At 38.3% G+C, this 23,161-nt stretch overlaps 2 protein-coding genes across 9 annotated transcripts in view; one reads left to right on the plus strand and one right to left on the minus strand.

Annotated features, from left to right (window-relative positions):
* mcph1 (microcephalin 1) overlaps positions 1-23,161 on the plus strand; it is a 29,597-nt gene that overhangs the window by 5,485 nt on the left and 951 nt on the right. For 6 of the 7 annotated variants that reach the window (XM_037123047.1, XM_037123046.1, XM_037123045.1 and 3 more), the window contains exons 10-13: positions 544-659; positions 3,758-3,795; positions 3,936-4,098; positions 4,183-4,260. In XM_037123047.1, the coding sequence (XP_036978942.1) occupies positions 544-659; positions 3,758-3,795; positions 3,936-4,098; positions 4,183-4,260 (395 nt within the window). Of the gene's footprint in view, positions 1-543; positions 660-3,280; positions 3,327-3,757; positions 3,796-3,935; positions 4,099-4,182; positions 4,261-23,161 lie in introns of those variants that run through there. The other variant, XM_037123048.1, reaches the window with a different exon arrangement.
* angpt2a (angiopoietin 2a) lies at positions 5,570-23,020 on the minus strand. Of its 2 annotated transcripts, none has more exons than XM_037123050.1 (9): positions 17,067-23,020; positions 12,325-12,480; positions 11,293-11,414; positions 10,913-11,151; positions 10,592-10,719; positions 9,589-9,690; positions 8,728-8,894; positions 7,439-7,569; positions 5,570-6,631 (listed from the first exon to the last, which is right to left on the minus strand). In XM_037123050.1, exons 1-9 carry the CDS (start codon positions 17,334-17,336, stop codon positions 6,459-6,461), a joined length of 1,488 nt encoding a protein of 495 aa, XP_036978945.1. In that variant the 5' UTR covers positions 17,337-23,020; the 3' UTR covers positions 5,570-6,458. The 2 variants fall into 2 exon arrangements, with proteins under 2 accessions (XP_036978945.1, XP_036978944.1); XM_037123049.1 differs by having other exon boundaries at positions 10,592-10,722.

Genomic DNA, 23,161 nt, shown 5'->3' on the forward strand with positions numbered 1-23,161 from the left:
ATCTTCTTTACTTTAATTAAAAAAAGCTACCGGTGTTAATGATAATAACTTTAATGTTAGTAGCAGTGTTTTGAATGTTGGTGGTAATGAGGCTGATTTCACAACATTCAGACAGATTGACCAATAGCAACAGATTGTACTGTTCATATGAACTAAAAACATATTAACCATTTTTGTTAATTCTTTTCTCTGACATTTGAAGCTGTGTTGTGCAATATATGAAACCTGATATGATTTTAATCTATATCTGTGCATACTCTTTCTTTTAAAGAATATATCATTTCAATCATTTTTTTGTTATGTGAATACTCTGTTATCCATCTCTGTCTTATAATAGTGAGGCGATAACTGGTTTAAAAATGTTGGTTATTTACAGTTTCATGATGCAGTTCTCAGTGAGATGTAAATGAAATGGGCCAGAGATGAATAGATATGAATGCACGCCCACTTGCAAACATACACACGCATGTTGCCTACTGTACAACTGCTTGATTGACAGCCCCCTGCACTGCTTCAATTGTTTTTTCTTGTTTTCAAATGTAGGTAGAGGAAATGAATGTACGGTGGCAGCTGGTTTCACAGAGATCCCCTCTGACGGTAGAGAAAATCCCAACAAGCAAGTCAGCTTCTCTCTTCAGAAAATGGTCAACAAAACAAAGGTAACAGACTTACTGTGTTTGAATTGAAATTAATTGTATGTAATTTTGTCAATTCTGTAATGTAATGTCAGTTAATAATGATTGAAGTATAAGACTTCCCCTCTGACAAACACATAGTGATGGTGCGTTATCTTTTAGTGTTGTTGGGAACAAATAGGAGTCAAAAACATGATGTAACGGATGGGAAACATTTGCTCATTTAAAATTGAAAATGGTCCTTTTTGCTCATTTATATTCTTAGTGTTGTGCATTGATACCCGCAAAACTATGCAGAGACAAGTCGAGACAAGCCATCTGATGGTGTTTTATAAAAAAAACTGAGCGTATTGTTTATCTTCATCACAGAAAAACAGAAAAATTATTATCATCACTTCTTCTTTAGAATGTATGTTTTTCCCAAATTTTTGCAGCTGCAGAGAATGACAAAAAACTTGTGACGTATGGTTTTCTTTAATATAGGAGGTTTAGGAAGTGAACTGAACATGAATCGTGTGTCTGTAATTCCTTTTAAAGTATTTCCTCTGTAAGGTCACACACTTCCATAGCTGTAGGCGTTTGACGCATCTAGCCGAGAGCTTGTGTCTGGTCCGGGGGACTTCCTGTGTTTTTGCCTCTGTGATGGTAGCGTACAACTTCCTTGCTTGTGAAATGCACCTGGGCTCTGTTTTCGTTACGCTGGTAACCTCAACAAGCTGAAGCTGCAACAAGCCAAATATGACGTCATGTCCCGTGGGGATCTGTTATGGTTTGACTTTATTGTAGCCTGATCACAGAGATATTGTAGTTGCTCTCAGTTCTGTAAAGATCAGAATAATACATGAATGTCCAAACATAAGGTAAACACAGTCATCCGGGCTACGTCATACCTGCATGGCTCACTGATCTTTGAAAGAGCAGATGGTAAACGATGATACATTTCATTTTGCTTGACTTTGATTGAATCAATTCCATTGAGACTGTTAGAATACAATCAGTGACATAATTATTTAGACTTATATTGTCATTTGTAGCAACTTAAAAATGCTGAATGATAAATCTAGAGGGGCTGGTTGGTGTTGATGGCAAAGTGGTCTTGGAAACACACCATATAATTTGTCTTGCTCCAAATGAGCCACTTTTTAAAGTCAGTTAACCCCTAACATTCAGGGTTTTTTTTGTTTGTTTCTTTTTTTTGATCATCCTTGTGGGCCACCCAAGAACCTCTGTATCCATCATTGTCTCCCTATATCAGCTCTTTGTTGCTGGTTCCCGATGACACTCTCCTCAATTTTAGTATATTCTCTGCTGTCAGCTCTATAATAAATGCATAAAAGGGCTCCAAAAATGCATGAGAGCACAAATTATAAATGTATATTCTCTGCCCACAACTGGAGTCTAGAAAAAAAATCTGATGAACTTTGTTCAAAAGCTAAACGGAGTGTTTTTCATGCATCATTTTGAGCATAACATTATTTTCAGTCAGTGTCAGAAGTTTCTTTCCCTCGGCAGAAGACTTGGGTAACATCTCTGTTAAGAATGTTGACAATGTCGTATGAAAACAGAGTTGCAAGACAATACATATTTCCTATCAACATCTGCAAGCACAACAACCAGATTTCACAAGATTTCATGTGTTAATGTGTGATGGGTACATGATTGGGTTGATTTTAGCCATGATTTCATTTGGATTTCAAATCAGTAAAGCTGTAGCACTCCAATATGAGGGCGCAGAGAACTGTGCTGCATCACACAGTCAGCTCTTCAGTTGTGGGTATCTGGCAGTTTTATTCTGCAACTACAATTTGTAATTCAACGTTTGGAAAGGTTCAGGATCCTCATCTCCCTTTGATTTGTTGAATAGTGTTATTTTCAGTGCAGCGTAGCAGCCATCAAGGACAAAAGGACGTAGCCATACAGTGAAGAATTTCCTTCATTTGTGCTGGGGCCACTTGTGCTCAGAGGCCGTGCTGCAGTTCACACCAGCTCTTTGTCAGAGGCTCATTATGTGCAGCTCATTCTTCAGCGCCTGTTTTCTTGTGCTGCTGCCAGAACATGTCCACTGTATAAGATAAGCCAAAGTCCCCTTTTGAGGAACCTGCAGAATAGCTGCCCATGTTTTGAGTTGTTTGACTTAGTTTGAAGTAAGCAGATTTTTCTGTTCCTCTGTTGGCAGTCATGACGTGCTGGCAGGAGGTAACCCTGTTGTGGATCATTAACAAACTGGAATATCAAAACAGTTCCCTTTGAAGAAAATTTCTCTCAGAGCAGGCGAGGAGTAGCAGTCATGTTAACCTGTTAACCAACTCAGTCACTTCACAACTTGCTTTCCTAGGCTAATGTGATGTTTGACCGGTGTAAGCCGGGTTGGTGGACTGTTTTGGCACTGCTGTGTTCGACAGGCCTTAACCCCTGACTTCCAGCTGGGTGACCAGATATCAGAGTGTGACAGGAAACGACTTGGTGGTCCTGTTTGGTCTCAGGTGTTTGTGTCGATGATAGCTTGCTGTATTGGGGTCAAAGTACCAGGCTGGAGGGACCACAGTCGTCAGGTTACACATTTACAGTTCCGTTTCAGTGGCTTTTAATATGTTTTTCACTACCTGTAGCCTTGGTGTTTGATTTCCTCTCTGGTCTCCATGCAGCTATATATCCGGAAGGGTTACTGGAAGTGCACCGTCTGTCTGTCTGGTGAATAATCATCCTTTTACCTGTTAAATGCAGTATCAAAATAAACACAACACAATAAACATAACATGTACCGAATTTGGAAGTTTGAAACGTTTTCTAATATTCTGTATTATCCCGGCTAGAGTTAACGTTTTCTGTGATTTTTGCTCAAGTAACAAGTTAAGCCAAATCTGTCCTCTGTTGCTGCTCCACTAATGTGCATGTGTGAATATTGTCTTCTATTTAAAGATATATAACATTTCTGCATTAAAATGTCTAAAAACGACTCAATTGTTTATATGTATTCCACTGGTATCTACATTATCCTAAATGTTTCCAACAATTTTAAAATCCAAGGAAATGTGTGATTGTGTTTAAGACAGCAGTGATTATCATGTTGTTTTTTGTTTAGTTTATTACAAAACTGTTAAGATTGTTTGTCTTTTTTTCAGGCTATGCGGACACTGGTCATGACAAGCATGCCCACTGAGTAAGAACCCCAAACATTTCTTAAGATAAATATCATTAATTTCTTACAACACTTAAAACATGTTGGTGTTTAAAAAACAACAACATTTTTTTATGTAATAATTTGTGTTGGATGCTCTCTATTCTGTTTGCCTCTTGTAGGAAGCAGCATATAGTGGACGAGGTGGTGAAATCACTGGGTGGTTTTTTAATTGCTGACCGAGTTTGTGAAAGCACAACTCATGTGGTGTCTGGTGGTCACCGACGGACTCTCAATATTCTGTTGGGCATAGCTCGAGGCTGCTGGATTCTCTCTTTTGAATGGGTATGTAGTTTATATATGTTGCAAAGCCATTATTGACAATGTAATGTCATTCAAAATTATTAATTTTTTATTTGTCCCTTGTAGATTCTCTGGTGTTTAGAGCAAAGACAGTGGATTCCAGAGGAACCATATGAACTTTCAGACCAATTTCCTGCAGCGCAAGTGAGTACCTCCATTAGTTGAGTGGTACTACTGTCCACCGGTTCTACCAATATTAAACCTCACTGTAAATTGTATAAATATCATAAATAGTAAGTTGTACTTTTCTTTTTCCTTTTTTTCTTTTTTACTTTATATATAGACTGAGACCGCTTATTAGATGTATACAAATAATTTTGTCCATATAAGTCATAAATTCGTGGCCCCATTCCCACTCATTACTAATAAATGCTTGTAAAACCAAAGCCAGGGAAGTCGGACGGAAACCTGCTAATTTTTATTACCAGTCATCCTTTTGCAGTCCACTTGTTTTTCCTGAAGCATCCTGTGTGAAATGTGAATGTTGCCTCTTCCTGAACTCGTCATTCATGAATCCCTGTCCCCTCCTGCCAAAGTGAGGGGGGACACACGATTTTGATGCAGATAATTGTCAACACATTTCCTCTTGAAATTACATGATGTCTTTGTTATGACAGACAAAGTGTTTTTATGTCACCACGGTTGTTTATCATTCCCTTTTCTCTCATGGACACGTCAAACATTTGGCAAACAACTTGTTTAACTCTTTTCATTCAGTTCCCTGTAGATCCTGGTGTTGCCTTCAGTTTCTGATGTAATAATGAAACTGAATCCAGCAATATTGTTTAAAAGTGAATTTTCTTTACATATGTTGTGTATATTGATATGTGAGATGATTTTTGAGAGATGCCTTTTTACAAAATAATGATGCATGACTTAAGTGAATTCATAGTAAGATTAAAAGACTGAGGTTGATACGTCATATGAAGTGAAGCTGTTTTGCCATTTTAACTTTAACTCAACTCTTTGTGACCATTAAGGTTCCAATATAGCTATGACTTTATGTCTCTGCATCAGAGCATTATGGGAAATGTTATAAATCAGTGATCAGGACTACTTCATGGCTGCTCTGGATTGACCAGAAATTAATTTTAGTACTGTGCCTTGATTAGACAGGTATTTAATCCACTGAATTAGCCAAAGACAAACATTCCCATACAGTTTCACTAAAGATATTTTATAAAAACTGTAATTATTGTAGTATAGAATTACTCATTCTGTGATAGAGTATTTTATGCATATTGCCCATATTAGGCAATAAATGGCTTATTATTATGTATCACACCCCTTAGGATTTGGGGATTCAAATTGAAGTGCATAAGAAAACTGTGATTAGTAACTTAAAAGCATCAATAAAAATCCAACTTTGGAGCTTGTAGAATTTTTATTTTGAACTAGTAATGATAATTGACAGTTATGCATTCATGAGGCATTTTATTTTTATAGTAAAACAGGATTATTGTGGAAAATGTCTTAAGCTCTTTGCTTTGTGGTCATATTTAATATTCGACTTCATGTTTGTAATATCTGGTAGAGATTTAAAGTCAAACAAGAAATAATCTAAAACCAGTGTTTACTGGTGAGAAATTCAGCTTCCTCACTTATACATCTTTCTCATAAATACAAAGAAAAAAAATACATTCCCAAAAGACTTCCAAAATCATCATGTTTGAGCATGTGGGAAGGTACTGCAGATATATATTAAAACGATTCCTCTCTGTTTATGTGCAATTAAATCGTTAACAAGCTAGGAACTAGCACTCCAGATCTGTAACAAATCTCCATCTTACATGATAATGATAAATATCCACCTTCAAATCTACATATAAATTAAACAACCAATGTACATACATTCTCTGGAGAAAAACATAGATTTTTTGAATACAAAAGTTTTCTGTGCCATTTTTACACATTTAAGGCATCTTAACAGAAACTTTTCCAGAACTCATTATGATCACTTTAAGCCAGTTGTTTATCTGGATGTTGTACCATCGTCTCTTTTGACACAGGCAGCTATTATTCAACAAGTTATACAAATGTCACATTGTTCTCAGTCTGGTTAGTGAGCTGTTATTACTTAATGTAATTATTACTTTAGAGACAGTTTAAGTCGTAAGTATTATCAGGGCAGATATTTGTCATTTTAACAGTCCATATTTTTTGCAACAACCCATTTGATTCAAATTCTTTAACACATAAACACGCACAAAACTTGTTTTTCAAAGGTATGTAAAATATTTTCATTAAGTGCTTTGGCTCCCTTGAGAAGTTTCATTTTTGGCTTTGTTGTCCGTTGTCAGGCAGAATTGTCTTCCCACTTTGTTTACTCTGAGAATGACAGTTCACAGGGAACCTGAGAAGTCTGCCGGTCTGATCATCATTGTCGTTGACTTGAGTGAGTAGCCCGAGCCCTTCCAGTAGTACCATTTGATCCCATTAAAGCGATTCGAGTTTTGGCCTTGTTGGTAATACATTCCATTCAAATTGGATGGACCGCAGGCATCAAACCACCAACCTAGAAAACCAAACAAACACTATCAGTTCAAATGTTAACCTGTCAAACAGGATAATGGATGGAACTGTGGTCTTTTCTGGAGTATAAAATGATGTTTTAAGAAAAGGCTTGTTTGGTTAATTATTTTATTCTTGGCAGCTGCCATTGTACAAGTTTGTATTTTTCATAACCAAAAAAAGGACCCTTTCAGAGCCAAAATATCTTAACATGATCACAGCCTCCATTTACATCCAGATTTACTGCATTCATTCTAGTTTTTCCTCATTCAGAACAAGCAGCTTCATATTTGTAATGGCTGTTCCTGCTGTACTCTTTCCAGTGGGCTAGTGCCACTCACAATTGTGCTTAATGTGCAAATGGAGTCCCCTGTGAGAGATCCCTCATGGGAAAAAGGGGATAGGGTTAGGGTTGTCTTGCTTTCATGCTCCCTTGGCAGACCCCAATACACAGAGAGACAAACTTCTGGCAGCAGAGTCACTTTCAAGGGAACGGAGGAGGACCCTTAAGCTACAAGAGGAGAGAGGGAAAAGCTCTGTTCCCAGGCTATTAATGTCAGCCATTGTAAGGCCTGAATTCCCCAATGAGTTGATCAGTGATTAACTCCGAGCTAATTGTGCTCCCTGACCTGGCCACAAAAGTAAGGGAGTGCTTGAAAATGCCCTTGAAGATATTTGGGGAAGTGCCAAGATTTGGGTGGGTGGGAATTTGTTCCACAACAAGTTGCATCACAAAACTACACAATTATTTTGTTTTCCTGACGATTCAAAAGCACCAGTTATTGAAAAAGAAAAAAAATGTGTTTCTTACCCCCTGTTGTCAGTTGTGAACATTTGCAAACACATTTGTCATTGTCTGCATCCTTTGTACTGAAATCACTTCCTGGCTGCCCAATGCTGCTTATTTTGCCTGCTGTTCCACTGTAGCCTTTAAGGTGTATCCTGTAGAATGGCAAAGGAAAAATGAAGGAAGAGGAGGAGGAAGTCCATGATTGCTGTTCCTCAAAAGGCAGAGTCCTACTCGCTTAAACAGTGAGACGACTATAGCTTTACTATTACTGGATTGTGAGTAAAATGGGGTTTGGAATTCTGTTTGTGATGTTCACAAACAGCTTATTGATTTTATTTTATCCCCCCAAGGATTCATGTAATGCTATATGTGCCATTACTTCGTAGGAGTTGTTTGGAGTTACTGAGCCAACTGACTGTAGACCAAATTTGTCATAGTCAAGTGGACTTACGACATGAATAGAACTGTGTTAAATCGGAGCATTTCAAGGTCTGTTTGTCACATTCAAAGGAAGTATCCATTCCACTCCTGAAATCAGCTTAGGTTTGGAAAAAAAAATACCTCTGGAGGTTGTGTTGTTGCCAAAATGTGCAGACTACATGTTAGAAATACAAGACATGTCATGTATTTCCTATTTTTCAAACACTGACCAGTTTTATTACATTTTCTTTGGGCTTATGCCAATACATCAGGAAGTAAATATTCTTATACCGCAAAGGACCTTCATCCAGAGGAATTTCTATAATGTGTTTTACTTTTAAATGATATTTGACCTTCAGCATTTATGATCATGCTCTGGAGGTAAATAAAGATGTAAATCTAAGTCATTAGAATGAATGCTTTTCAGAAATTACTTCTAGGATTTAGAGTAGAACTATCAAAAACACTGTTACTTTGTTAACTAACAAGGTCTCGTCTTACTTCACTACATGTTACATATAAGTTCTTTTGAAAATATTCTATTTCTTCAAGAAAGTTTCTTGTTTCAAGGACTATTGCTTCTGAATGTGGCTAACATAGCTGTTCTTTTCTTCTCTATTATTGAAAGGCTTTTAGTTTTCAGGCTGTGCTTTAGTTACGCTCCTTGGCTGAAAATTGTCAACAGTGTTTTGTATGTTCTCTGCATATCAGACTTCAAAAGCACTGCTGTAAGAGAGAAGTATTAGTTGCTGATGGGCTTCTTTGTCCTTAATAACTTGAGCATCATGAGCCGTAATATTTTGGCTTGAAGCGAAAATTCAACATTGTTCAGTAATTGCCATGAACATTTGAAAAATGTATTTCTTTGATGTTGTCAGTACAAGACTCACCTGTAATTTTGTGCTTCACTTTCAATAGAAAATTGGTCATATTGTGAGAATCCAGAATTTCCTTCCCAGTCACTCAGCTCAATACGTAGTTTGTATGACTGTAGACTTGACAGTCTAGAGACAAATTCATTTCCCAACCAGAATTCACCTGAAGGTTCTCCAAATCCCTGAAAAAAAGACACAAAAGAAATGTAATTCAACCTTTCTGATCCCCTGCAGTAGTGGCTTGTAGGCAGAGGACCACCATATATATATATATATATATATATATATATATATATATATATATATATATATTTAATGCTATTATACTTGACTAAAACATTTCATCAAAATGCTTAAAGTACTTTCAGTAGTTACACAAAACAATCTCAAATATTCTTACTCACAATGAGCTATTGAGAAGAAAAAATGCCAGTTTAAACTGAACTCTCATTGTGGCAGGAATAAAGGAAATAGCATGAATGTTTTCCTCTGTAAGGATTGCTCTGTAGGGACTTGAGATTGGACTTGAGATTCTTTATGACATGGTTTTGGCCCATTTATCGCCTACTTGGCATTAGCAATGCTGGTCACTATTTTTGGAAATATTAGATATGTTTTGATTCAATCTGGTACTGAAATTGCTGTGCTTTTAGGAAATTTTGGACGCCCTGCTGGAATTTTTTTTTCTTGAATAGCATATCAGTAAGGTATCTGTGCTTGTTGTAATTGCATCGAACAGTATAGAATCAACCGGCCCTTAAAACACATCCAGTCAATGGCCAAAACCAAATTTGGCTACTGTACATTTGGAATGAAAACTGTAGTCTAGGTTATATTTTTTTAAGGGAAGGGAATCTCTTCCCTGATAGCTTTTACCTTTTTGTACTCTTGCCACGTACGGTGAAAGTCAACATGGCCATCAAAGCGTTTTTGTAGTACTGTCCAGCCTCCTCCTTCTGTTTCCATGTCACAGAAAGCCTTTAAACACAAAGAAGAAAGGAGCTACCCCAATTAATAATTCAGAATGAATGCATTGTAAAGAATCTGTGCTCTTTTATAAAATGACAATGGTGTTTTCTTTGAGTTGGGTTTAAACAAATGTTAAGTTGCTGGTCAGGGAGGGGATACAGAACTGAAGTTCAAGTTTTATCCAGTGAAAGGTAACTAAGGAGATTGCAGTTCTAGCTCAAGCATGCACATACCTAATGGAAGTCTGAGAGCATTTTAATTTAAGTGACCCGCCCTCAAACACAATACTCTTTAGTGAGCCCTCAGAGAAGTGTGCAGTGTTTTATTTACAAGGTTGTGTAAGTGTGGCTGAGTCAGTGCATGTCTGTGTGAACAAAATCTTGGCATTATGTAATTGGTAAAGAGACATGTCTTCCTCTTGACTGTCGGAGTACTGAACTGGTTAGGCTTTCTGTTTCAGTTGTATATCCCTTTAACATTGGACAGAAAACTGCCAGTCCTCTCTAACATCTGGCTTTTGTCTTCAGTGGGAAAGTAGCATTTATTCTTAGGTAAAATGACTCTGTAGTAGTCACACCACCTTATCAGCTCCAGGTCCAATCGGCAGTGATGGAAACACATCTCCTGGATAGACATGCTAATTTTTGCCCCTTTCCTGTCTTAATGCTTTAACGCATGTTGAAGTTAAGGATGATGGTACATAGTAACTGTAACTTTGTCACCTTCCTTCATTCTGCTTTCTATTGTTCCCCGTTTTCCGGGACGTTTGTGTTGTCCAACGTGACACACCAGAAAATATAAAATGGAAAAAGGTGAATTGCCTATTTTTATCAGGTTTGCCCACTTGATGGTGTTATTTGATGTGAGTCAGGTTGAGCTTCTCTGAATCAATTACACAGGCATACTTTACCTTAACCTCTACTGTAGTGTTGGGTAATGTGAGCGTGTAGACTCCACTCTGGGTGTTTCCTGACTTGAAGACAGCAGTGCAGTCCATGAATGTGGTAGGAGTGTCCTGCATCATGCCAGTTTTGCTCCCTGCTGAAATCAGAAATCAGCCTTGTTAACTTGACACCACATCACACATCATGTGAAGGGGGGTCCTGCAACAGCAAATGCAACAGCAGAACCTCAGACAATGGCCCAAAATATGAAACATAGGAAGTCTGCCTTGCATCGATGACTATACTATAGGGCGAGAGGATACGATTGACTCGGAGTGTTGACTCACCTTGAACTGAGCCGGCAGAGATGGTGTGAATGAGGTTGTTGACAGTTTCCAGTAGCTCCTGCTGCTGATGCTGGAGCAAGGTGTTGTTAGAGGAGACTTTAAGCAGCTGCTGCTCCAATTCGCATATGATAGCCGTCTGCCTCAGTATTAGAGTCTGAAGCTGGTCCTTTTCCTCTCGAATCATCTTCAGCTCGACTTGCCTCTGCTCCTCCAAATCCCCCACCTTTTTTTCCAAAAAGCTGAGGAGAAGCGGGTAAGAAGTTCAGCAGCTATCTTCATCTTTACTTTGCAAATTAGCCTAATTCTGTCTTACTAATGACCTTTAATTTAGTAGGTTTTTTTAAATTTATTTTTTTTGCCATATGATTTGAGGCCCTCACCTGTTTTTGTCGTTCAGCTTGTTGATTTCATTTGTTTGGACGATTAGTTGTTTTTCCAGCTTGTTGGTTGACAGGGAATTTTCAAGAAGTCTGCGCTCAAGTCGAGTTGTGTGATGAATTACCTAAAAACCAAAAGGACAAGGTGAAGCAGTTCAGTCAGGTTCTGACCCCGAGATACCTTAAAAGCTATTAATGTAAACTAAAAGACCATGTAGGATATAAAACAGTGTGACAGAGAACAGTACACGTGTCTTTTTTAAAATCATGACTGACATAAAAATCTAAAAAGATTTTTTTTAGATCAACTTCTGTATGTGTTTGTTCAAAATAATTTGGATATCAGGTTCTGTATTCCATCAAGTTCAACACAAACCCAGTTTGCACTTTTAGAGTGAACAGAATTGATTTGCAAAATTGAAAAACATGACAGGAAAGAGCAACCAAACTCCAATACAGCAGACATACCTGAACAAGGGAAGCTTACCTACCTATTTTCGCAGACAGACGTATTGAACTAAACTCCTGGGCTGGGGACCTTGCCTCTAATTTCCCATTTAGGAGGAACTGAACTCAGCAAAAAGCAGGTTGTTTACATGGATCCTAGCTGTGTGTCTCCATTGGAGCTGTTGATGTCTTTGAACAGACGGATGTCTGATTGTGACAAACTGATAGACCCTTTCTGTGGGAATACGAGTGTGCTAATAACAGGAAATGCTGTACAGTTGGCTCACATAAGGTCATTGACGTGTAGCCACAATAATAAACTGACACAGTCATGCCTGTTTTTCACTCTGCTTATTTTTTTAACACCCTGTAGCTTTATTATTTAATGTAGTGTATCACAGAGAGCCATTTAAAAACAACTGATAATCCTCCACCACATTTTCATGAGCATGTTTTTCTGTTATGAAGCTTTTTATGCTTCTGTGTAGACAGGTGTGAGCTGTTTTCACAGTTTGGACTTTGTCAGTGTTCTGCTGCTTAGCCCTGTTTCTTTTTGTGTATTTAAAGTAGTGTGCCATGTAGCCTCACCTGTGCCTCCACATTGGTCAGTTTCCTTGTTTGCTCTGCAGTTTGACTCAGCAGGTTTGTTCCTATTTCAATCATCGTAGCAGTGTGGTTGTGTACAGCGGTCTGTTGGATCTGGACCATGTCCTGCTTCATGCTGTCCTGTATGTAGCTTTCCAGCTGCGCCAGAGAAGAAAGACAAGATAAGCTTAATACATTTTTTAAGAGGAATTGATTAGTATCATCAACCAGTGGTTTTGTTGTGCATGCACAGTCCTGTATCTCTCATACAGTGGTTGAGAGATTGACAGCTTACTGCAATCTCTTCCTGTATTGCTGGACACAGAGCAGCTCTGTTTCTTTTGTCATTGTTACTTGCTCTCTTTTCTTCAGATTTACCCTGTTAGATCAGGGAGTTAAACCGGGAACTATCATTTGAATTGAGTGTAGTGCATTTAACTCGGCTATGATAGAAAGGGAAGAACAATAACATAAAAGAGTAGTTTCCCTTAAGAAATTACTCAAAATAATTGATAGATTATCAAAATAGTTGCAGATTACTTTAATTGTCGATAATTAATTGATTGATCAGTTTATTGTTATAGCTCTTGCACATACAGTGTCTTTTTTTTTTTTTTTTTTGCTTTATTCACTGTTTCAAAGAGAAAAACTTGGTGCTTGTCCATGAAGCCTAGAAGATTTTGGTGTCCTGGCAAAAAAAAAAAAAATCCAGTCAAATGTTATCAGTGTCTAATCAGATTAAAAACAATTCCTGGACAGCTGATTGTGTGCATCACTTTGCCAAAGGGTCTGTTTTTGATGACCCTTATTGGAGACAATTAACTATCTTTCTTCAAAATCACCAGCAGCAATGGTGTTTGTCTCGGAAATCTATATTGCCTTCATATTTGTTATGTTTTTGTGTTCTAAGTGTTTGAGAATATATGCATTTTACAGCCTTTAAGGGAATACACTATTGGTTCCATTTCAGAGTGTTATGATAAAGCCCAGTTCTGTTATTTAAGGAGAGGCATAGGTATGAAGGTTAACAAAATTGTCCCATGATTAGGTATTCACAGTTGTTACAACTATAGAGCGTCAAGTATTTTAGAACACGAATGAAGGAACTAGATTTTAACTTCTTTGCAAAATATTGACTTGATGCAAATTTTGAAGCACTTTATTATTTGTGTCAACTTGACTCGAGAGGATAGAAAACATTCCTGGTGTAAACTTTCCCATATCAAACCTCTTAATCATGTTCTTAATACAATGGCTCAGATGCCCTCAGGGTGGGAAAAGGTCAATATTTCATCTTTACGAGATTTGCTCTTATCTACCTTACAGTATCGCCAGATTTAGACCAAGACCAATCATTAAGTTATTTCCTGCATGGTGTTCCTGAGCGGCAATCAGGTCACACGACTCATAAACAGGATGGAAGTGTTGAGTGAGGAGTTACATCCTTCATGACAGTATGACCAGTGTGCCCAACTGGAAACCAGCATCCGTTGAATAACTTTGTCATGTACAGTAAGTTTGCATAATCACTTTTGTTATTTACTCATCAGTCAGTAATGCAACCACAAACAGACCGGTTTATTGTTATTTTTCTTATGGGAAATACAAGTAACAGCTGCAATTAGTGCTGATTTTGTTTGTCTTCCTTTCATGACTTCCAGTTTGTGTTCTTGGATACACACAGGGATGTGTTGTCAGAGGAAGGTTGTCATTTGAATTGTTGGCAGGATGTCCCATTGACAGTAAATGATCTAATCAGTTGTTTACTCCATGTGCCTCAAAGGCGTCAGTCAGGAATGACTGTGTTCCTCATTCACATGTGAGCGTGACAACAGATTGTTTTCCTCAGCAGTCATCAGCTGGTGCAGCGTAAATAAGAATTTCGGAAGTTGAGTGAGTATACTTTAAATAAGGAAATCACACCTGATGGAAGCACTGTGTACTGATTTGGAAAGTTTGGTTGTGGATCCTCGGAAGGTTTCTTTCTATAGACATCCTGAATAGTGATTGACTAATATCTTTTTTTTTTCACAGCCAATAACAACTAGAAGTAACCGAGTTACAGACAGCTGATATACAATGGCAGTATAAATAAAAATCTTAATATATACATTTTTAATAACCACTCCACCACTTTTTTTTTTGATAACTAATTTAAAAAAGTGTTGCAGGCAGGACACTGAGTGAGATGACTGTATGGTGGGTACTGTTAGAGAGAGGATGCCACATCAATTCATGAACAAACACAAAAAACACAGATGCCGAAAGTCATAAAAATACTAGAATATCTGTCCAAATAATCTGTATCTATACCTCAACCTGAACATGTTTGTTGTATTTATGTTTTGCCCGAGCCATAAGGCGGGCCAGCCTCTGCCCACTTTGGCCAGCGATGCTCTAAATTAAGTTGTGATTACTTGTTTTCTCGGGTTTCTGTCTGAGCCCTTCTGTCCATCCATATAAAGCGAAATGTAAATTTGTTATTAAAGTTATTGTCATCTCCCTCCAAGGAATGTATGTATCACCCTTGTACGTTTGTTGGCCAGTTGGTTTACTCGGCAAGATTAAACAAAAACTAGATTTCAGATTTCCTCAAAACTTATTGAAAAAAAAAGATTGTCTTTTATTGTTTTGAATCTGGATAAAAAAGACAGGAATCACACATTTTTCCTCACTTTTACTTTAACATTGCAACATTGCACGTTTTTCAACCTTTTTTTTTTCAGGAAATAATGCATGGATGGTATCAATGAGTGAGTACAATTTGATGCGGATCCTAAATCAGTTGAGTATAGATTATGGTTAAGTGGGTATGAATGGTTTGAAATTTAGAGTGAAACAAGGTTATCAAGATTGATGTTGCTATTTGGACCAAGCTATTGGATTAACTGTAGAAGAAATGTGGCTTATGTTAATTTATCTGTGATGACAGGAGTTACAGAAAAACACCTCACTTCTCTACCACACTTGTGATCGCACATAGCACATTTGCCAGCTTATAGACCTTTGCAAAGTCTAATGCTTATGCTTTGTTAAAAAAAGAGTTGTTGTAAAGTGTCATATTTGAAAGTGAGAATATGTATTATACTTAGGTGCTATTAGATTTCAAGAGTTGTTGAAATCACACCTTAGCTGTGTTTTCTTCTTTGATATTTACCGTCTCATGTGCAAATTAATTCGGTGAAGTCATACAGTTCTGGAGTCCTCCTTCATGTGTGTAAGAAATATGTAACCACTTTGTGCTGTTGGACTTTGTGAATTTGTGAGCCGTCTTTGATTTCTGAGTCAGCTCTTGAGCTGCTGTGAGCGTAGTTACTGAGTAGCAGTGTATAAATCGTGAAGAACGTCAAAGAAGAGTGCCCTCTGAGGTCCCCTGTAGACCAGATCAGAGCTTGTTTTATCTTTTATTTGTGCAGTCAAGCTTGGAAGTGTCCTTGTCTCGACTGGCTCATCTTGTATGGTTCAGATCGGTTATCACCTTTTGAAGGAGGGAGCTAGAGGAGGAGGTAGTTCACCTCTTTCACTCAGCCAAGTTAATGGTTCAGTAAACTGAAAGGGAAGCATGCATCCCTCGTGTGGACACCTGTGTGGAGTCTTTGTCAGTCATCAAACCCATTATGTCTATTTGCACTGAATGAAAGTGTCTCACAGACACTCAGCTCATTCTTTTCTGTTTTATCCCAGATTTGCTAAATCAAATGACTGGAAAGAAAGAGATGTTTTAAATTAAATATAGCTGGTTTAAATCTGCTTGACAATTTGGTATGTTACTGGAAGACAGAACAGTTCATTTAGACAAAATTGCTCCTGTTAGTTTTAGCTCATTCAAACTGGAGCATTTATCACTGTTTTGTGGTGTTGGTCAGGCTGGAATGGCAAACATTGATGCAATACTTGTATAAAGCAGCAATACTGAATACCACTTTGAATACCAAGGCAAAAGGGGGGAAAAAATGTCTGAGGTGCAAGGTCTAAAGAAATTATTCAAATATTATTAAGATCGCAATTTTGCTAAGATGCCCAGGGCTACAGATCATGTATATTTTCAGTGGAAATTAAATGTTTTTCACATATTAGACAGAATACAAAATATCAATATATCTGTGATATGACAGTATCCCATATATCGATCTAATCTAATTAACAACATAGTGCAGCTACAGAGGAACACATACCAGCAAATTTGTAATATCTTGATATCTGTTCAGTCATGGGTTGACAATCTGATGTGAGGTATGTTTTTATAACTTTGCTACTTTTGAAACTATTGAATATGAATATCCTATTGTTTTATTAAATGTCGTATCTACTTAACACTAGTTTTGACATCCTTTCAAGCAGTTCAGTATGACACCGAATAAGCTGTCAATCATGTGAAAAATCAAGAACAGCACTTAATCTTTCTTTTTATTTTTTATGTCAGACTTTTCCTGTATTCAGTGTACTGATGCATGTAAGATAATTCTATGAACATTTTAGCAGGGAATCTTACTACACTTCATCTAAGTGGTCTTCATGTTCCAGACAAGGTGTTTGGTTTTCTTCAGAACTGCTCCTTTCTATGGTTTATATTTAAAAGGAAGTTTCCAGGAACACATGCATTGTGGGTTACTTTATTATTATTATTCTTATTTCTCTAGCACATTTAGTCTCTTTACACATCATATTGGTTTCCTTTTTTCCTCTTATCACTGCCAAATCACCATGGTAAACCACGGTCTCTAGTGGGTGTGACACAACTTTACCTTGAGCAGCCACTGTGTGTTGTTCTCCATGGTGATCTCCAGTTGTTCCAGCCTCTGAGCCGAGTCGTCGTTGTCCACCAGTCCATCCTTTTGAACTGGATAGTTGTAGTTGCTGCTCTGAGTTTGGCAGTTTTCCTGCTCCGGCAGCAGAAAGGTGTAGCTACACGGCCCGTTTTGAATCTGATATTGTCTCTTACCCGCGGCACCGTACACTGTCCCCAGACCGAGCCAGAAACTTAAAACTAGTAAGTCCACATTAAACATCTTCATAGTTGTGCTTTTTACCCTAGATTTACGTCAGTAAAATTGTGACTCCTTGGATTTTTCCTTAAACTTCTCTCAATGACTGGTTCCCCAACAGCATCGAACTGTAAACAATCCTCGTGAGGTTCTGCAGATTCCTTTTATTGCGTCTCAGTGGTAGGAGGAGAAAAAGTAATCAGGAATTGGAGGTAGTGTGTCATTCCCTTAGGTTACCAGTGCCAGACTGCATGTGCTCGGCTTTCATCAAGCCCCAAACCACTTGTTGGAGCTGCCCATGGCCCCTCTGATTAGCTAACTGTGAGTTTAAACCACTCCCCCCTCCCCTCCTCAGCATGGCCGGTCACTGTGAAGAGCAGTGAAGTGGAGATTCCTTTCAGCACACACTCACTAAACAACACAGAGGAGCAGATGCACAAAATCACACACCTTCCACTACATCCTCTACAATACCCACATGTTTTTTTCTCCTCTCCTCTTGAATGGCCTCTCAGGATGCAGCTGTCCACTGTCGGCACACACTGTGATAGTAGCAGTGTCCATCCCATTCATAGAAGAATGTTTCCCCAGCCTACCAGAAACACACCAGCATCTCTGAATGGGAGATTCAAAGGAAGAAGACATTATTAACTCTTTCCATGCGACAACTGCCTTGTTCTTCTTTAAGATGCTAAATCAACGGCAAAAAAACCAACTTCCTTTTCCTGAGACGTTTTCTGTTCCTTTTTTTACTTTGTGTTCATTTAATTTTTTTTCATAAGATTTTATTTAGATTTCTCAAGATACAATGTGTGCATAAACATCAACAAAACAAAGATCCACAGTATTAACAAAAGAGTGAAGACAAACAAAACAAGGGTAGCATACAAGTGCGAAGATATTTATACCATGAAATATGTTAAATGTAAATTAACATATGCCCTCTGTCGTGCACCCCATCTTGTTTCATTCTGCAACTAAAACATCAACCACCCACTGTTCTAATATAAAATCTTCATTGTTATACACCAATTGGGTTGATTTCACAAGTTCATAATGTTATAAAACAATCCAAGATTCCCAAACCTTCCTTTGGGTCTCAGGGTCCATAAAGTCGGGTTTTGGTGCAGCTAAAGTTGCCACTTAATGACCTCTGACCACAAGTAGTCATGACTTTTTTTGTTTGCATCTGCTTCTGGGTAGATTTATGCAATCAAAGATTAGATGTGCTTGGCAGATCTCTGTCTGAGTCACAAGTGTAATGAGATTTGTATGCTCTTACCCTCTCCGATCAGGAACGTTGTGGGAAAGCTGTTTGTCGTTTTGTTTTCTCTTACAAAACAATGCAAAAAGGCTTTTTTAATGAGTGAGGCTATGTTGTTGGATCGGTGACATTGTCAGATTTTGAATATGTGGGCAGGTTGTGGGCATTTTCTGTCCCAAGCGTTTATGCCCATTGTAGCTTTAAATAGCATGACAAAAAGGAATCCCACACAGATTAACTATTCCACAATGAATTTCACATTTAGTGTAACTGTTAACACTAAGTGTCACTTTTAAAAGATTGATTGTTTTACCAAATTATTAAAGACTGTTTTGTCACTTTTAATAGCTTCATGTAATCGCCTCACAAACACATCATGTTCTTCACGAAGAATGTCTGAAAATACAGACATTCTTCGTTAAGAACTAGATTGTGTTTGTAGCTTTTTTTTCTGCGGCTCAAAAAAATTGTGTTTTAGTAGAAAATTGTTTTGAAAATGAGTCATACCTCTGGCTTGTGTCACTATAAAATCAATGGACTGATGTGTGGGCTTCCCACTACATATAATGATACAGCCATGCACAACCATTACCTGACTTCATGACTAGCCTGCGAGACACAAATGGACATTTTTGGTACCTCAACCTGACAAAGTTTGCTGTTTGGCAGCTCTCTTGTCACTTTAGGGTACAGACAGCAGGTGTCTTGTGCAGGAAAGGCACTGACACAGGAGGATGTTAGGTCCTACACTGCAAGAATGTGCCTCAATTGCAGACTCTCTCCTGTTGATTGATTCACTTTCATTCTTTAGGCTGGCAGTAAAATCTTCAAAACTCTGACAGACCTCGGCCCATCTGTAACAGTCAACTGCAGAGTGATTGGCATAACCACAATTTTAAAGTCGACTGTACCATATTGCATTTTTGACAGGAAAGCCTTAGATTTGCCCTCTGCAGTTGGATAGAAACAGAATTGTAGGAAGTAGGTTGATGTAACAGCTACTGTATAAAGGAAATGCAACATATTTAAGGCACATTACCAAAGAGGAAGGACTTGTCGTCATTCCAGAAAAGCTGACATATTCAGGTGCGCAGGCTGAATCACTCAGGCCATTGATTTAACGGCAACAGTTCTTGTTTTATATTTATTTAAGTCACACTGAGCCACATCCCTGTGCATGAATATACCACACACGAAACTGTTCTCAAACATTGTCTCTTCTGCTGAACTATCATGCACATACTTTATTTCATTAAACAGGGCTGTTAGTTTTCATTATTTCCTGCCTTGTATTGATCGTTACACAGCTGCACAAGCCGTCTGCCTGTCCATCCTGCATCTCTGCAGATAAACGTATCTGTGTATTAGTGGCTGCAAAGATATTGATTGTGCCGACAGAGTTAGGAAGGGGGAATTCCCATGTGAGGATTAGATAAATTGTTGCTGGCACTGTACTCTGCTACTCGTGCAACAAATTTAAGAGGGTTTATCACAGAAGGCTTGTTGCCGCTAGCATCTCCATGACCCATCCTCAAGAGATTTTAAAAGAAAAACAACAAAGGCAACAGACAGGCGGCAGCTCAGGGCTAGTTTACAGACAGGTTTTTTTTGGTGTCATGCTTGAAGGCGCTTAAGTTTTATTTCTAGCAAAGTGCCGTTGTAAGATACAGAGAGTTGCAGGTCATGATGAAGGTATCCTTGATGAAGTCGTGTACCAGATATGAAATTTACACAAATCCAAACTGCTGTTGAACACACCACAGTGAGTGGATGGCTGTGTGTTTGATGACACTTAATGGAGGACCCTTGCCCATGCCTGTTTGGCCATTTGCACCGAAGGGGAAAACGATTTTCCACATTAAAGTGTGTTTACAGGTCTTGGGGTGTACGACTGCGTGCGTAAGGGTGGTTTAAAAGCATTTGTGGCTCCAGAGGAAGCCGCATATAATCTGATCAATTGCCTCCAGTGATGTCACTCAATAGCTGGGGTGCATTGTGGGTAATGTTTCGTAAAGTAAGAAAAATTTGTGGAATAGAAAAGGTTATATCTCTTGCTCTACTGTATCGATTTTGATCATTTGTTTTCAAACTGTCCATCTTGAGTCAGGCAGTTTTACAGTTTAATGCTTAGACATTGAGTGACATTACACTTATTATTATAAGATTGCATGCAGCTTCCTCTGGAGCCACAACAGGCCTTACACTACTGACCTGTAAACACACACTTTAATGTGAAAAATTGTTGGAGTTACCCTTTAAGTCCACAAATCTTGACACATAATGTCCGTATATACATTCAGTACTAAATTAAATTGATGAGACAATTTTACATGTCATAATGTTAAAAGAAGCAGTGTGAGATTTTGCTTTTATTTGATACGTTTATCCTATAAATGCATTCTCTAAATATTTATTATCTCTCTGAGACCTTGTTTGCAGAGGCTTCATGTGTGTATGTGCACTTCTTGTGTTCTGTCAGCTCTCGTTTATGTTGCCCCATGGTGTTGGCCTTCTTTTCCCTAATTTTTAAAGCCTCTTCTCTCACATAATAGACCTTTACATATAGTGGTCAATCATTCCCTTTAAAGTGCACAATGTGGGTTAATGATAACCTGACCCCGATTACTTGACGTGAAGTAAAACCTGTGTGAATATTGACAAAAGGACTAAAATGCCTTCAAGCTTTTTTTCCTGGCATTCAACTTAGAATAGAGCCGACAGTGGGCTTCAGTTTAGCAGCCGACCCCTGCTACCCTGCAGGCAGGCCTGTCGTGAGCGCTTCGAGCATCACTCACCAAACCCAAAAAGAAACACAACCTCAAAGACATTCACTTAGTCAGGCAAAGCTGACGGCACCGTCTGAACAGTGTGGGCTGCTGAAATGAACCAGGCTCAGATGTCATTGTAGCTCACCTTTCAGCCGCTTAATCAGTTAATGTGATTTTGATGGAATTTGTTATTACTTAAAAAAATGAAAGACCAGACTGCTTTAAAATTGTGTTTGATTTAGTGCTGAGTAATTTGTTGATGTTATTCTGCAATTACAAACAGCCATGCACATGTTATGGAACATTCTGCATTGACTTAGAAATGTTTACTCATGCTAGCAAATGTTGCTCTTAAAACTGGCTTTCATTCAGCATACTAGTGTCCTTCCAGGGTCTGTTTTTCACGCGCTTCTGCTCGATCACAAGCAGCCACCTTCAGGCCAGTTTGGGTATTGAGCTACAGTTTCAAAGCAGGGATGAAGTTATTTATTTATCAGGCACAAAACACGTTAATCAGCAACAGCATGATACACATTTGCTAGATTTAGGCAAAAGACGATCCCAGGGCAGGTTGGTGGTCTGCAGGGTGATTAATCTTTATCTCTGTTAGGATTGTTGTCATGTAAAAAAACCTGTGACTCACATCAGACACAGCCATCAGACGGGGAAAACATGGGCTTCACTAGAACTATGGGAGAGAATGTTTTCTGTAAACCGTAACACACAATGAATGCCAGGAAGTATGCCAATTACACAACAATGTCTCAGAGCAAACATTAACTCATTATTACACCGTAAGTGCTTAGAGCGGGTGGGGAGGGTGTTTTTACTTGTTAGGCAATTAGACCTTTTCACAGGACTCAGTGGCACAGGTGTAAAGATTAAAACAGATGATGGCTGAATTTATGTAGCTGCTTCAGTTCCAGGCAGCGGGTGTTGTGCAGGCTGGCTCTCTGTCGCACTTGGCATACCGGGACACATAAATACAACTGAGCCATCATTAATGTGATCAGTAACACCTGTGTTCTTCCTGTTGTGCCAAGTCAGAATGTCTGCTGTGACCAAAAAAAAATGCCTATTGTATGTTCTGTCCTAGTTGGTAACTTGCTCCAACATGCCTCAACCCGACCAGAGGTAACATTAGTCAGAGTAATTGGAATGTTGTAACTAGAAATCTTGAGCTGGCTTGACTGGAAAACTGACGGACTAAATACAAATTACAGTAAATTAATAGATAAAAGATGATTTCACAAAATTAGATTGATACTAAAAAAAAATTTATCCATTGAAACCTTTCAGAACACAGCCAGTTACAGTAAGAGCAGGACATATTTCAACGAGAATAAAATTGATCATTGGCAGGGACCAGCAACTTCTTAAGTCTCAGCTGGTTGCTTAGCAACTGCTCCCAGCCAAGAAATAGTCAGACAAGTAACCCCCCTTAAAACAGTGAATTAATGTCTTTACACGTCTGTTTTAATACAGTTTCAACAAAGGAGATAGAATGTGTTAATTAGTGAACATCAGAGGATACTTTGCCTTCAAACAGAGCCCTGCTAGCTGTTTCCAGTCTTCGTTCTGAGCTAAACTAACCAACTGCTGGAGTGAGCTTCATATTTAGCATGGAGAGAATGCAGAAAAGGGTCTCAAAATTTCAAATATTTCTTTAAACTTCAACAAGATAAATGGTAAAAGTTTATTGTGAGATTCTTTTAAAAAATAACTTTTTTTTTTAGATCATGTCTTGAGGAAGCATGTTGAGCTGTTATCTGTTCCTCTGGTGTTTTTACTTGAACGGAGCAGATGAACAGGTGTGTCATAAT

This window comes from Acanthopagrus latus, chromosome 15 (assembly GCF_904848185.1).
Source record: "Acanthopagrus latus isolate v.2019 chromosome 15, fAcaLat1.1, whole genome shotgun sequence".
Classification (NCBI taxonomy): Eukaryota; Metazoa; Chordata; class Actinopteri; order Spariformes; family Sparidae; genus Acanthopagrus; species Acanthopagrus latus.

Coding starts and splice junctions, on each gene's coding strand:
- angpt2a (XM_037123049.1), bottom strand. CDS start 17,336: ATGAAGATGTTTAATGTGGACTTACTAGTTTTAAGTTTCTGGCTCGGT. Junction 11,152..11,292: donor AAGCTGAACGACAAAAACAG/GTGAGGGCCTCA, acceptor GCTTCTCCTCAG/CTTTTTGGAAAAAAAGGTGG. Junction 6,632..7,438: donor TTCACAACTGACAACAGGGG/GTAAGAAACACA, acceptor TTGGTTTTCTAG/GTTGGTGGTTTGATGCCTGC.